At 41.5% G+C, this 15,172-nt stretch overlaps 1 protein-coding gene across 5 annotated transcripts in view; it reads right to left on the bottom strand.

Moving 5' to 3' along the window:
- rfx1a (regulatory factor X, 1a (influences HLA class II expression)) overlaps window positions 1-15,172 on the bottom strand; it is a 220,522-nt gene that overhangs the window by 35,969 nt on the left and 169,381 nt on the right. For 3 of the 5 annotated variants that reach the window (XM_072248521.1, XM_072248524.1, XM_072248523.1), the window contains 5 exons: window positions 8,509-8,645; window positions 5,521-5,639; window positions 4,158-4,267; window positions 3,746-3,897; window positions 3,184-3,281 (listed from right to left, as the gene is read on the bottom strand). In XM_072248521.1, coding sequence (XP_072104622.1) covers window positions 3,184-3,281; window positions 3,746-3,897; window positions 4,158-4,267; window positions 5,521-5,639; window positions 8,509-8,645 — 616 coding nt within the window. The remainder of the gene's footprint in view (window positions 1-3,183; window positions 3,282-3,745; window positions 3,898-4,157; window positions 4,268-5,520; window positions 5,640-8,508; window positions 8,646-15,172) is intronic. The other 2 variants (XM_072248522.1, XM_072248525.1) reach the window with 1 other exon arrangement.

Raw genomic sequence — 15,172 nt, 5'->3', positions numbered from 1 at the left:
ACAGTCCCTCAACTAAGCTCATTAATCCGGCCCAGTGCAACCATGCACTTCCTCGAAAACAGCTTGAATCACCGAGTGAACGGACAATGTCTTCAGAAAGCTCTCTCCACCTCTCTCTTTGCAGACTCCTGTTAGCTTCCTCACAATAGGAGTATTTATCCCCACAAGAATTGAAACTCTGCCCCTCTCAACAGGGTCTGGACAAACCAGCGCTAATGTATCTAGGACCTCAGCCACTCCCATATCTGCCTCCGAAAACTCCAGCTTCACTGACAATTCGGATAATCACCCACACCACAACCCTAAATCTCTAGTGCACTGAGTGGCACTAATGGTAAATGTGTCAAATACAAACAGTACAGCAAAGTGACCTGTGATCCTGTGTCAAGTATGGCTCTAGCATAAATACCCTCTATCCGTCATGATACACTGGAGCTTGGCCCAACTAAGCCTTCAGGATTAGGGTTTTTTGCTTTAGGGTGTTCCTTGATATATTGTGGGAATTTGTTCCCCCCAAGACACCAGGCCGTCCCCTCATTGGGTCTCTTTTAAGTTTTCCCAATGTCTCCCTCTGCTTAGGTACCTGGGGGCTCACTCTCTGAGGGGTTTCCTGTTGTTCACACTCCCGACTGTAGTGCAGCTCCATCATACGGGGGGGGGGGGGCACACTCGCTGGTGTGGACACCTCAGTTCTCAACTCTGCCATGATCTTCTCTACCTCTCTCTGGGTGGGCTATCCATGGTCACTTCAATGCAGGGGACCACTACCAAGGACTGCACCCTCCTGACAGACCTCCCGCACCTCCGACGGACTCTCCTCCTCTCGTACTTCTCTGATCAGCTCAACAAATGGGGGGCGGGGGGGGAGGCGCATCTTACCAGACAGTCCGAGACTCCAGGCGATCAGGTTTTGGGACTGGGTGCCTTTTGCTATTTGGTCTGTTCTTAATTGATCCACCTCAGCCGTCTGAATGGCCCCTCAACGCTGCAAACAATTTAGTTGCCTCTCCAGCTGAAATATGTAGGCAGCAAGCCTCTTCCCCTCCTCCTGACAAATGTTCTGAAATGCCATCATGAGCTCCATTGGGCTTCCTGTCGCACCAAACACCTTTTCTACTACTTGCATGTAGGCCGCAAGCGCGGCAAGGGGATTTTGTGCCTTTACAGCTCTCACTAAGTCAGCAGCCTGCCCTCTTAAACTTTCAACCAATTGCTGTCCTTTTACATCCTCAGAGCACTGCCACTCATCTACAGCTGAGAGGTTCACTCTGCCCAAGTCTCATACTCCTCTTTCCCTTTAGAGGTGGGCTTCGTTCCTGAGAACAGGCGGAGCCTAGCATAGCTGGGACTTTGAAACTGGGTATTTTCCATTTATTCGTCAGGGGGGTAAGAGCAGCTACGAACGCAGAATTCTCACTCTTCGCTTGGGGGCTCATTAGATATTCTAAATCAGACCACTCCTTCCCCTCGCCCCACAGAAACGAGAGCACTCTGTCTTTGAACTTTCCCGCCCCCAGCTACAGGAGATTCGACATGCGATTTGGCCCGCTCCCCTACACTCTCCTCTTCCTAGAAAGTATGGACAGCCCATGGCCCCCCTCTCCCAGGGCCCCAATAGTACTACGCAGTTCCACTGCCGTTACGTCTGCGGTAGTCTGGACTAAAACAAAATCTTTGCCCACAATTTTATCAAACCTCCATCCCACAATCGTAACTTGTCCTACAGCTTTAACAGTACTGCTCAACCCCGGCAGTATCCATAACCATGTACCATAATCACTTTACCGGACAATAATTTAGCACAGACTTAACACACAACCCACTAGGTCAATGCTCAGGGCAATCACACAGCATCAAACGAAATTGATCCCGGACGATACCCCCACAATTGAAACACTCTGATTCCATGGGCTGCATAAGTCTAAGGAAGACAATCTTCGGCCCCACCAAACGGGTGAGATTGAGGTGTGAGCCCACCCAAAACCCACCGTTTGTGTGGATGCTGCATGATTTGTTACTCTGTTACAAATAAGTACCATGAAATAACAGACAGTAGACCGTATACAATTAAGCGATTTGGCTTTATAATTATTAATTTGACTACAGAGTTAGTAAAGAAAAAGCAAGAAAAGGAAAAGGGCCCATTTTAATGAAACAGTCTAATGTGCACAAGTTGGAGCTCACGGTTTCTTCTTTGCCGATCGTCCTTTGATCTCCCAGGGCTTTGTTGAATCATGGCCCTCCTCCGGGTCGAGTCCTATGACCTCTTCTCTCCGGTGACTTCTTCCTTTATCTCCCGCTGAACAATGGACCCAGCTCACCCCGGTGTCAGACACACACCACGAAAACACACTCACTTCATTGGACGGCTCACATTCCAAAGTACCCGTTATCGCTAACTATAACCCAAACACTGCTTTCACAGAAAGACTATTACATTAGCAGTGAAACCTTTCCAAGGGTGTTACACTTGTATTAGTCAAACTTTATTCCATCCGCTCATTGGCGGAGAAAATGAAGGAGCTGTTCTTGCTGTGGATTGTGTTGCTACCTGTGCCAGAAAGGCATTGGAGGAGTCAATGTGCGGTCTAACAGCGAATGATATCTTTGTCGCTTTTCTTGTGACCAAAAGGTCCTGTTGGACATTGGTACTGTGGAATGCTGCAAATCTAATTCACTGATCTATTGGCGGACGGCAGAAGAGATATGTGACCTCAGTCGTACCGAGAACAGCCTCAAGCCACAGTGCTGACTGATTACAGTCGCCTAAGAGAGAGGCATTGGAGTCGGTGCACTGTACTGGAAGCAGTATGGTGTGGCATCCAAGCTGGAGTCAGTGCTGCCCCTCTAGAATTTGCTCAACAGAAGACAAGCTGTATTGCGTTTGACTACAGACTGCTGCAACATTCATGGACTCAGGGTCTTGGAGCATATTTTATGTGTGACTGTATTCTACTGATATTTTATATGTCCCGTATGTGCCTTGTCCTGTGAGTGATTGTTGGTACTGTGTTTTGCACCTTGGCCCCAGAGTAACGTTGTTTCGATTGGCTGTATTCATGGATGGTTGAATGACAATTAAACTTGAATTTTTAAATAATAACACTGATGAGTGTTAGTAATTTCAACCACATTTTCTTTTGCATAAGGTTACATACGAGAGATCTCAGAAACCTGCCATACCTTCACACGAACCATTTCTTCAGGCACATTCATCATAGCATTGGTTAACCAACTTTCCAAACTTTTTGCAAAATTCCGAATTGCTTGAGTCAAGGCACCTGAAAATAAGTTAATTTTAATTAAGAGTGGATAATCATTTCACTATGAACAGTAGCTACTGAATGCAAAATTCCAATGAGAATCCTAAATAAATATTCGCAAATATTTACTAAATAAAATTCACAGCTACTGGGCAGGAGGAAGCCTCAAGTCCCACACCACCCGATTCAAGAACAACTACTTCCCTTCAACCATTTGTTTCTTGAATGAACTGACACAAACCTAATCACTACACTTTAGCAACACTATGACCACTTTGTACGAAAATGGACTTTATTTCTATTGTTCCAATTGTGCTCTTTCTTGTAAAAATTGTTTTATTTATATTTATGTTTTTCTTGTGAACTTTGTGCTACGATGCTGCTTCAATTCAGTTTTTCATTGCACCTGTCATACTTGTACTTTTGCATATGACAATAAACACAAATTTGACAAATTATTTATCTTTCTTGAAAATACTCACTCGGGATAGGCCGCAAGACATCTGGGATAAGGATCTCCACAAGACCTTGGTAAAGCATGTTATCACAGTATTTCGTCCACTTCAGGGAGGGCTCATACTTACAAAGTACAACAAGGCATGACTTGGGGAGACGTTTCTCAGCTTCATCATGACTGCAAGAGAAGAGGGCAAAGACAGGTCATGCTACAGGGCAATTCTAATAATTACTCAACCTTTATTAGTTTTCCTTTTGATTTCAAAACATTAAAAGTTCTAAAAATCTGATTTAAAGTGCTTAATAGTTGGATTGTGAAGTGCTTATTTTTTCACGCCTGCCTAAAACAACACACCAACATCCTCCAGTCATTCACGCTGGCTCTTTTCGATCATTTCTAGAATTCCATACCCCCGAGGATTGTTCACTGTCACTCACACTGATAATGCTGAGCCATCACTAGACTGGGAAGAATTGTATCGCCAAAATGTCTTCCACAAGGTTTCAACTAATGTAAACTGTAGGTTTACCATCACATCCAATATTGCCTACAGAGATGGAAAGAGAGCATAAATTAAAAATGTTTATTATTTAATAAGTAATTTAGCTTGTAATGTGATTAACAAATACAAGCACATTAATTTTAAGTAGATCTATTACTTTCATTATTCACTCCAGTTCCATCAGCTTTATTCCACAGGTCCTGTGATTCAGTTCTGCACACACTCCACTTTTGTGGCTTTTATTCCCTGTGTTTACTCAAGACATACAAAATGCATCCCAATAACTTCTACCCAACCAGGCCATTGCAACTCTTCGGTGAATATATTTGCATGCATATTTTGTCTGCTGCTCTGGACCTGGGACTATTTCTAGTTTTACATTCTATTTACTTACTTCTTTGTTTTCTTTATTTTTTACCCTTCCTATACCCTTCTCTTCTTTTCACACTCCTTTTCCTTTCATTCCTCTCAGCCACTCTAAGCAGTTAAGTCTCTATTCCATAGTTTTACACTGCTCAACCTTCCTACTCAGCTGTTATTATCCGTGGCTTGGCACTCTCTAAGCTAAAGTTAGAGTTTCCCTGGCATTTTTTGTTGCATTTTCCAAGAAATGGATTCAATAATGCCTCCATCTCAGTGGCAATCCCTAGTGCTCTCACCAAACTCCCTGCCTAATATGCTTGCTGATTCCCGATCTTAATAATCTCCTTCATGGCTGACTTAAACTAACCACAGTTGACCAGTGGCTCAGTTATCACAGGCCTTTCAGCATCTCCCTCTAAAATAATTTTGATTAAAAAAACATTCTGTGCCATCCAGAATATTACAGACTGAGTGGTATACTCTGGGTCCACACAGTCCACAGTATCTAAATGGTCATATATTGCACTACTTGTCTTGATAGTTCATTAAAAATACATCCCCATTGTTGATATTTAAACCATTCTTCACTTAACACACACCCAAGTAAAACAGCTAGTAAACGCTTGAAGGATGCTTGATAAACACATAACTAATAAAAAATGTTTATAGCATGTTCAAGTACAGGTTTACAAAGCTTTGTTACTCCATAGTATAAATCATTCAAACTTCATTTGGCAAAAGAGTTAGATGAAGGAGATTGGGATGAAGTTCAGACAGGATAAACACCAGTGTGCTGGATATAGAATGAAATGAATGGATGGATAGACTGGACAGGCCTTCTCCCCAAAACAGAAGGGTATCATACAAACTTCAACTGTTAAGTTTGCTATACAAACTTGTGATATTAATTAGATGTATTACAAAAATAACAACACCTCACAGTGCTCCCGATAAAGGTGCTGAAAAGCTTTGATGTGTTCAATAGTGATACCATCTGGTAATGTCTTTCCCTGCAAGCCAATTTCAACAAACTCTGGTAGAGCCCGAGAGGCATCTGTAAAACATTACACAATGAAGAATGTGAAAACAAGGTAGACTACTTACTATCAAATTACCAAGCACTAAAATAAGAAACTAAATGTTTCTTGGACATTGGGATGCAAATGTTAATTTTACAGTTCTGTGGTTGCATATTTGTGTTCTAGTAATAGAACATGTCAATTTCAAATCCACAAATTCAGTAGATATTTTCATTCAGTTAGGTGAAACATCTAATTGGAAAGGAATATAAACAATTTGTATGAACCGTAAATCTGTTGCATTGTTTTCTGTCACTTACAGAACGGATTCAGGTTACGTCCACACTAGACCGGATAAATCCGTAACTGGAGCTTTTTCTCTTCGTTTTGACCCTCCATCCACACTGAAACGGCATTTTCCTCCCCTGAAAACGGAGATTTTCAGAAACGCTCTCCAGAGTGAATAAATCTGAAAACGCCTAATATCTGGTGTAGTGTGTACAGGGTATTTTTAAAACCGCTGTCATGATGTGCGGGAACAAACGGTAGCGGCAGTGCAGCATTTCATTGTTTTCTTGAACGCAACCTCCAACACAATATCTGACAATAGATGTGTAACAGCCTAATGTAACATTGTATGGAAATACAACATAACACTGATGCAGACATGTTTTATACATTTAAGAAGGTGCTTTATTAATGTAGTGCTGGTGCAAACATTCAATAGATGCAATTGTCACTTTTGCCCAGTAACTCGTTTTATTGCACATGTTAAATACAGCAAAATAATACACAAAGACATAGCAAAAGTAAAGGCAAACAAACGAGGTAACAGCAAATTTCACTTTTGCCCAGTAACAAGCCTTATTGCATTTAGTTGTAGCTGTCGTCCCTTTCATCAGTGAAGAGACTATGGCTGTAGGAAATGTTTCTGGACAAACACGCACCAAGTCTTTCGTTTGGCAATTTCCTTTTAAGTTTTTCTAGTCTGTAACTGGACAAACGCGCACCAAGTATACCGTTTCCTCTTCGCTTGTTTTCTGTGTGTCCTGCGCATGCCCAGTAGGAGGAGATTTGCCCAAATATCTGTTTTAATGTGGACAGAGGTTATATTTAAAAACGTCTAGTGTGGACGCCTCTCGTTTATACGCAAAATTGTCGTTTTCAAAATTATCCGGTCTAATGTGGACGTAGCCTCAGTTGAAATCATGGAGGTGATAAATAACGATGACATTGTGGAACTTAGAAGTTGGATGCAACTTTATGAAATTCATTTAGATCTAAAGGAAAAACATTGACAATGCTGATTCAAAAACTAGAAAGCAAAAATTCCCTTTTTTTTTACAGCTGCACAGACCGACCATTGCATTGAGCAGGAAAACTGAAAATTGAAAATACACATAATTCTGATTTTATTTATTAATTGAAGGGTATACTAATGTACAGTACAATAAAGAAAACTTTTCACGTTTGCGTTCAGCAGGGTGGCGATTTATTAACAATGATGATTTACCAACTTCCATTCTGTGTTTATTGTTCAATTTGTAACAGTACTGCAACCTGAAACACCGAGAATGTAAATATGTTGAAGCTCTAAAATGTTTCAAAGTAAAGGTTGTGATACATTTATTATTTAGAAAATTTATGGATTATATTAATGAATGCATAATTAATTAAAGGGTATTGCACAATAATGTTGCATAATTTAAAAATTATATTAGCATTATATAAAAGAAAATTCCAGTTGTGCGCCAACAAAGGCCATGCGGCGGGAGCATTTCAGTTACTGCATGGCCAGGCACCTGTGCAGCTTAGTAGGAAGAGTGGTCCTGCTTTCCTAAGGTGTGCAGTGAGGCTTATCTAAAATAATTGATAATTTGATTACCAGAACAGATTAGTAAGGGGACAGTTAATTTACAATAAAGATAATCATTAAAGCATTTTACTCAGTACTCTCTCATAGTCTTTCAATCTGATGATCCCACACTAAATCCCGTACTTCTGTGTGTCATCCCTCTTCAATTTCCTCCCACATTCCAAAGATGTACAGGTAGGTTTAGTGAGTTGTGAGCATGCTATTTTGGCACCAGAAGCATGATGACACTTGAGGATTGCCCACAGCACTATCCTTGGACTGTGTTGATCATTGACTCAAAATGACACATTTCACTGCATGTTTGATGTACAGTACATGTGACAAATGAAGCTCTTATTGTGATCCTCTATTATTAGTGCTTGATCCTCATACTACAAAGTCGTTTTCTGCTTTCCTTGTTCCATTGTTATATTCTAGATTTTCACCTCAAACAGGGTTCATGGGTACATGAAGTGATTTTTAGCAATTTGTACTTCACTAAAGTTCATCAAAACTACCTCAAATACTCCATTCTTCATCTCCACAGCTACTTGCTCACAAATGGAGCATTTCCTATGAAGCTCAAACATCTAAACAACATTTATATAGATTTCGATTTAGAGATACATACATAAACAATTAACTTTCTAACCCATAGCTCTTTGGGGTGTGGGAGGAAACCAGAGCACTATAGTAAACACATGTGTTCATTGGGGAGAACGTACAAACTCCTTATGATAGTGGTGGGAATTAAACCCCAGTGACCGCACTATAATAGCATTAAGCTAACCACGGTGCTACCGTGCCATCCACAATGTGTTCTAACACATGTTCGAATTGTGTGGAGAATGGAATATTACAACATATAACATCCAATATCCAACATCCACTTAGGAAATGAAATGGACAAAAGATTTTTGTTTTACTGATGAGGTGAACATAAGAGAAATCGTTATTATTTTACCACTTACAACTATCATAGAACTGCAATCGAAATTCTCTATATTTGAACCTGCTACAAAGGATATGAAACAAATCCAGTAACTCACCCAAGAACTGTTGATACTGTTGCACCTGTGCACTGATATCTGACAGGCCACTAGCCTGCTGTTGTCCAACTCCCATACCATTTGTCATCCCTTCCACCTTCTGGATTGGCTTGAGTCTGTAACATGGAGAAAACGGACTGAAATACAGTCCATTCCTTTATGGTCAAAGTAGCATTTTCAAAAAAAAAAGTGAAATATAGATCACAACTTTTTATTAAATCCCCAGGGTTGACATTTGATCTCCAAAGTGTTATGCGAAATAATTAATGTTCCAAAAGGGACATTCCACTTCACATGGTCTTCTGATGGAATAGTGATTTGGAAGTAAACATCTAACCTAGCCTGACAGCATTATAATTGCCATCTATTGCTTCTCAGCTCATTTTGTCAGCTTGGCCATGTTTAAAACAGCAGTGACAAACCTCAGGATGGCGTGATGCCCAACATACTACTTACATAATTAATCAAGACATTTGGAATTTTTCATTCACGATTGATATGATGCAGCAAGTGTCAGTCTCCAAGATTTGATACTGGGGTGTCAGCTTTACACTATATGAATGATTTGGCTGAAGGAAGAGTATGTAATTTATGTAAGGACATACAACAAGTTGCCTGGGTAAGAGTATAAAGTTGCCAAGGGACAAAGGCAGGATTAGCAAATGGCAAAATAACATAGGGAGTTGTGAAATCATTTTCAATGGATCAGAGAAAGACAAGTTTTTGGTTCTAAATCCTGGAATTCCAGCCCACTTTGAGAGTACTTTCACCATAAGGACAGCAATATCTCAGGGCAGCAGCTCACGGCACTTTCTCAAGAGCAGTTAAGGATGGGAAACAAATGTTGGTCCTGGCTGTGATGCATGGATCCCAAAAATGAATTTTAAAACCCTATGACAAAGAAATAAGCAGCAATGATGAAATAGAGATATTTAGGGTCCATGCAGATAAATCACATAGTTGTGCAGCAATGTAATCAAAGGAAACTGAAAGTTGACCATTAGGTAAAGCAAATTAAAACTTTAGACTTCTGTTTCGCAATCAGATCTTATGGGGTCAGATCTTATATGGGGTTCTACATTTCACAGAAACACCCAATGTCAGGAAAAGCAAGTAGAGCATAATGCCAGGACTTTAATTAAGAATAAGTTACCATGAACTTCATCCTGGGAAAGGATTCACTGCTAATGCAATTCTCTTTCTATGGAAGCAGTGTTTGGGTTATGGTTAGAGATAGCAGGTGCTTTGGAATGTGAGCCGTCCAATGAAGGGAGTGTGTTTTCGTGTTGTGTGTCTGACACCAGGATGAGCTGGGTCCTTCGTTCGACGGGAGATATAGGGAGAAGAGGTCGTAGGACTCAACCAGGAGCAGGGCCATGATTCAACGAAGCCAAGGGAGTTCGAAGGACGATCGGCAAAGGAGAAACCGTGAGCTCCAGCTTGTGCACTTTAGACTGTTTCATTAAAATGGCTCCTTTTCCTTTTCTTGCTTTTTCTTTACTAACTCTGTAGTCAAATAAATAATTATAAAGCCAAATCGTTTAATTGTATATGGTGTACTGTCTGTTATTTCATGGTACTTATTTGTAACAGGGTAACAAATCATGCAGCATCCACACAAACAGTGGGTTTCGGAGTGGGCTCACACCTCAATCTCACACATTTGGTGGGGCCGGAGATTGTCTTCCTTAGGCTTATGCAGCCCACGGAATCAGAGTGTTTCAATTGTGGGGGTATCGTCTGCGATCGATTTCATTTGATGCTGTGTGACTGTCCTGAGCATTGATCCAGTGAGTTGTGTGTTAAGTCTGTGCTAAACTGTTGTCCGGTAAAGTGATTATGGTACGTGGTTATGTATGCTGCTGGAGTTGAGCCGTGGTGCGAATTCACGGGGTTACTGGTAACGAATGCGTGCGTGTTGAGTGGGGTAAACGTTAAAATCCCGGATGAATCATTAATTTGAATTTTAAGTACTGTTAAAGCAGTAGGAAAAGTTATGATTGTGGGCTGGAGGTTTGATAAAGTGGCAGGCAGAGACTTTGTTTTAGTCCAGACTAGCCTGGTTCTACTGGGGCCCCTGGAGAGGGGGGGCTGTGGGCTGTCCATACTTTCCGGGAGGAGGAGAGTGTAGGGGAACGGGCTGAATCACAAGTCGAGTCTCCCGTGGCTGGGGTGGAGACCTCAAGACACGGTGCTCTCGTTTCTGCAGAGCGAGGGGAAGGAGTGGTCTGATTTGGAATGTCTAATGAGTCCCCCAGCGAGGAGTGAGAATTCTGAGTTGGTAGTGGCCCTTACCTCCCTGGCGAATAAATGAAAAAAATACCTAGGTTCAAAGTCCCAGCTATCGCAGGCTCCGCCTGTTCTCAGGAACAAAGCCCACCCTAAAGGGGAAGAGCAGTATGAGACTTGGGTGGAGCTGTCCTCCCTGTTGTTAGATGAGTGGCAGTGCTCTGATGATGTAAAACAAAAGCGATTGGTTGAAAGTTTGAGAGTGTGGGCTCCTTGACCTGGCGTGTATGGATTTCCTGTCAATAGAGTCAGATGCCAGCAACATGGCAAATGTCTTAGTCAGCACGGATTACTACACCAGATGTGCGCAAGCTTTCCCTACCAAGTATCAGAGGGTGTCCACGGTGGCCAAAGTATTATGGGAGAAGTATTTCATTTATTATAGCCTCCCCAGGGGGTATATAGTGATCAGGGATGGGATTTCGAGAGTGGGCTTATACATGAGTTACTGAGCAGGCTTGGAGTCAAGAACTATGCCTTATCACCTGCAGCTTGATCCCCAGCCCGAGAGTTTTAATCAGACCTTGCTGGACATGCTCAAGCTTTGGAAATCAGTAAGGAGAACAAGTGTAGTCAACATATTGGACATCTGTTCCACTGCTACAACTGTACATGAAATGAAGTTACCAGGTACTCGCCATATTATCTGATGTTTGAATGTGAGGCGAGGTTGCCCATCGACCTTTGTTTGGGGACTGGCGAGGAAGACCTACCACCAAAGACTTATCTGAAGTATGTGTCTGATATGAGAAGGGAGCTGAACATTATGAATTAGCTGAGATCACGGCTGCCAAGCAGAATCAAGGAGGTATGATCAAAATGTTAGGTTCTCCCAACTCATGCCAGGAGACTGAGTCCTCATAAGGAATCTGAGGCTACCTGGGCAGCTACGCCCTATGTAGTGGAGAGTCAGATGCCAAATGTACCAGTATTCCGGGTGAAACCAGAGGATGGAATTGGGCCTGTCAACATTCTCCATCAGAACCACGTCTGCTTCTGGGACAAGAGGTGTGGGTTGACCCAGAACCTACACCTAGTAAGAGGACTCTGCGGCGACACGGCGCAACTGAAGGACCAACAGCAGGAGAGATTAGACCGGCCCCCGCTCCTGAATGGGATTCGGACTCAGAGGATGAGGAAATGAGGGTGTGGTATATGCTGCCTTTTGCTAACTCACCACTGATTGAGGAAGATATTCTCAACCCTTCTCATGCTGCATCAGGTGAAATCAGAGGGTCTATCTGTGGACAAGACTGGGTTTCAATAGGACCATGAAAGGGATGAAGTGGGGCTCAGCCAAGTGGCAGAGGGCACGAGTGATAGGCCCGGGGAGGCCTTGCCATGTAGATCAGAAGTATCCCAAGGAGTGTCTGAACCTGAAGAAGTAGATGACGGGGTAAGGAGGTCTCAAAGAATCAGAAGACCACCAGATAGGCTGGCCTATATAGCATCAGGGAACAGAGTGCGGCACCTATCGCCTTCGTGAGCTATGTCACTGCCATTTACACCTGGGTTAGACTTTCTGCCTTTTATGAAAGGGTGACAAATTATCTCAATGTCATGAAGACATGACTAATTTTGGTGGGGTAGCACCCTGGGAAAAGTTTCACTGCTAATGCAATGGTCTTTCTGTAGGAGCAGTGTTTGGGTTATGGTCAGAGATAAGGGGTGCTTTGGAATGTGAGCCATCCAATGAAGGGAGTGCGTTTTCGTGTTGTGTGCCTGACACCGGGGTGAGCTAGGTCCATTGTTCGGTGGGAGATAAAGGGAGAAGACATCGCAGGACTCGACCCAGAGCGGGGCCATGATTCGACGAAGCTCTGGAAAATTGAAGGAGGATCGGTAAGGGGGGAATCCTGATCTCCAACGTGTGCACATTTGACTGTTTCATTAAAATGAGCCCTTTTCTTTTTTTGCTTTTTCTTTACTAACCTTGTAGTCAAATTAAGAATTATAAAGGCAATTCCTTGAATTTAATTGAATTGACTTTGTTTCTTACATCCTTCACATACATGAGGAGTAAAAATCTTTACGTTACATCTCCATCTAAATGTGCAATGTGCAATCATAGTAAGTTATAATAATTTATAATAAGTAGAACAGTCAGTGTAATATAGAGTACACTCAAATCAGCGTGAGTTTATCAGTCTGATGGCCCAGTGGAAGAAGCTGTCCCGAAGCCTGTTTGTCCTGGCTTTTATGCTGCGGTACCATTTCCCGGATGGTAAGAGCTGGAATAGATTGTGGTCGGGATGACTTGGGACCCCAATGTTCCTACGGGCCCATTTTACACACCTGTCCTTGTAAATGTCCTGAATCATGGGATTGTATGTGGTGTACTATCTGTTATTTCGTGGTACTTATTTGTAACAGGGTAACAAAACATGCAGCATCCACACAAACAAGGGGTTTTGGAGTGGGCTCAGCACTCAATCTCACACATTTGCAGGGGCTGGAGATTGTCTTCCATAGAGTTAAGCAGCCAACAGAACCAGAGTGTTTCACATGGTTTGCCTTTTAAAGGAGCTGAAGGCTGACCCAACTGAGATGTCTAAAGTGATAAAGAGATTTGTCAATGTAGAAATTCTGTCTTTGTTGGTCTACCATTAGTAGGAGAAAAAAAATGATGGCATCTATAATGAAGCAAGTAAGAATAGATATTTTAAATAGAATAGCTGAACTGAAAAGTGTTGACAGGGATTTATGAAAGAAAAAATGTTTATCTAATTTACTAGAATTTTTCAAGTATCCAAACAAGAGAATAGATAAAAGGAAACCAATAAATGCCATGTAGTTAGATTTTCAAAAACCTTTCATAAAGATCTCACTGGAATTTGTTCAATGAGGTTAAAACACATAACATTACAATGGACAGAAAACTGGTTAACAGACAGAAAACTAACAGTGGGAATAAACATGTCTTTAAAAAATCAAAAAAAAAACACAAAACTGGGGATGTTAGAAATCTGAAAAGAAATAAACATGACAAAAAGTGCAGGAGGGCAGAGATCCTCTCATCAGAACTGGGGGAAAAAAGTAAAACAAAGGTCCTCTTCCCCAGTTCTGTCAAAGAATCTTCCATTTGAAAAAGCAACTCCATTCCTCTTTCTAGTGATGCTGAGTGTTAACTGCAAATGGGTTATAAACAGATCTCTATAACGTTGGCAGGCTGTGATGAGCAGATACTGCAAAAATTTGTACCTAAGTATGCCTTTAGATAGGGAGGAGGATTAGTGTGGCTTCAAAAGGATATAGACAAGTTAAGTGAACGGGCAAGTGAGATCAAATATACTGTAGAAAAGTGAGATTTCAGTGTGCAGAATAGTAAATAACAGTATTTTTTAAATGATGAGGGACTGGGAAATGCTGATTTTCAAAGCGATATAAATATATTTATTCACAAGTCACTTAAAGTTACCATGCAGATCAAGCAAGCAATTAGAAGGCAAATGGTTCACTTGTCTTCACAATCAGGAGTAAAGAGGTCTTATTGCAAATATCTAAGGCCTTGATGAGACTGTAGCTGTAGTCTCCTTACCTAAACTAAGGATATGTTTTCCATAAAGTGAAGATTCACTTGCTTGCTTCCTGGGAAAGTTGGTTTGTCATACGAGGAATACAATACTTGCCTGTATTCTCTAGCTTTAGATGAATGAGAGGATATCTGCTAGGCCTGTGTTCTGAAGAGTATAGATGAATGAAACAAATTGGAGAAGAAAGTCCTTCACTTAGTTAGCAATGAGTCTTGATGATTCTCAACCGTAGAGGGCTGTGGTGGCATAGTTATTGAGTTCATTATAACACGGAATTTCTGAATATTAAGGGACTCGAGATGGTGCCAGAAAAAAGGAACTGAGGTAAAGATCAGCCATGATCTTGATAAATCATACACTTGAAAGGCCAGATGACCTACCCCTATTTCTTATGCTGTTATAATGGAAGAATCTAGGACACAACATTAACATTAACTTTAGAAACTTCAGACTGAGAAGAAAAATATTGTTTATTCTTTAAAAAAAGTGGAATTTCCACCATAAAAAGATGAGCGAATTGTAATTTTTAACCTAATTTTTTTTTGTTAAGCAGGAGTACAAATGCATTATAAACAGTGTTAAGTAAATGCTTAAAAAGGATAGAAATAAACACGAGAATTTCTGCAGATGCTGGAAGTCCAAAGCAAAACAAAATGCTGAAGGAAATCAGTAGCATCCATGGAAATGAATAAGTAGTCGATGTTTCAGGCCAAGACCCTTCTTCAGAACTGGAAAGGAAGGAGAAGATGCCACAATAAAAAGGTGGGGGTACAGGAAGGATGATAGCTAGAAGGTGATAGGTGAAGCCACGTGGGCTGGAGAGGAAGGAATATGAAAGGAGA

Source organism: Mobula birostris, chromosome 32 (assembly GCF_030028105.1).
Source record: "Mobula birostris isolate sMobBir1 chromosome 32, sMobBir1.hap1, whole genome shotgun sequence".
Lineage (NCBI taxonomy): Eukaryota > Metazoa > Chordata > Chondrichthyes > Myliobatiformes > Myliobatidae > Mobula > Mobula birostris.
The sequence above is the reverse complement of the archived record's forward strand: the minus strand, read 5'-3'. Positions and strand labels throughout refer to the sequence as shown.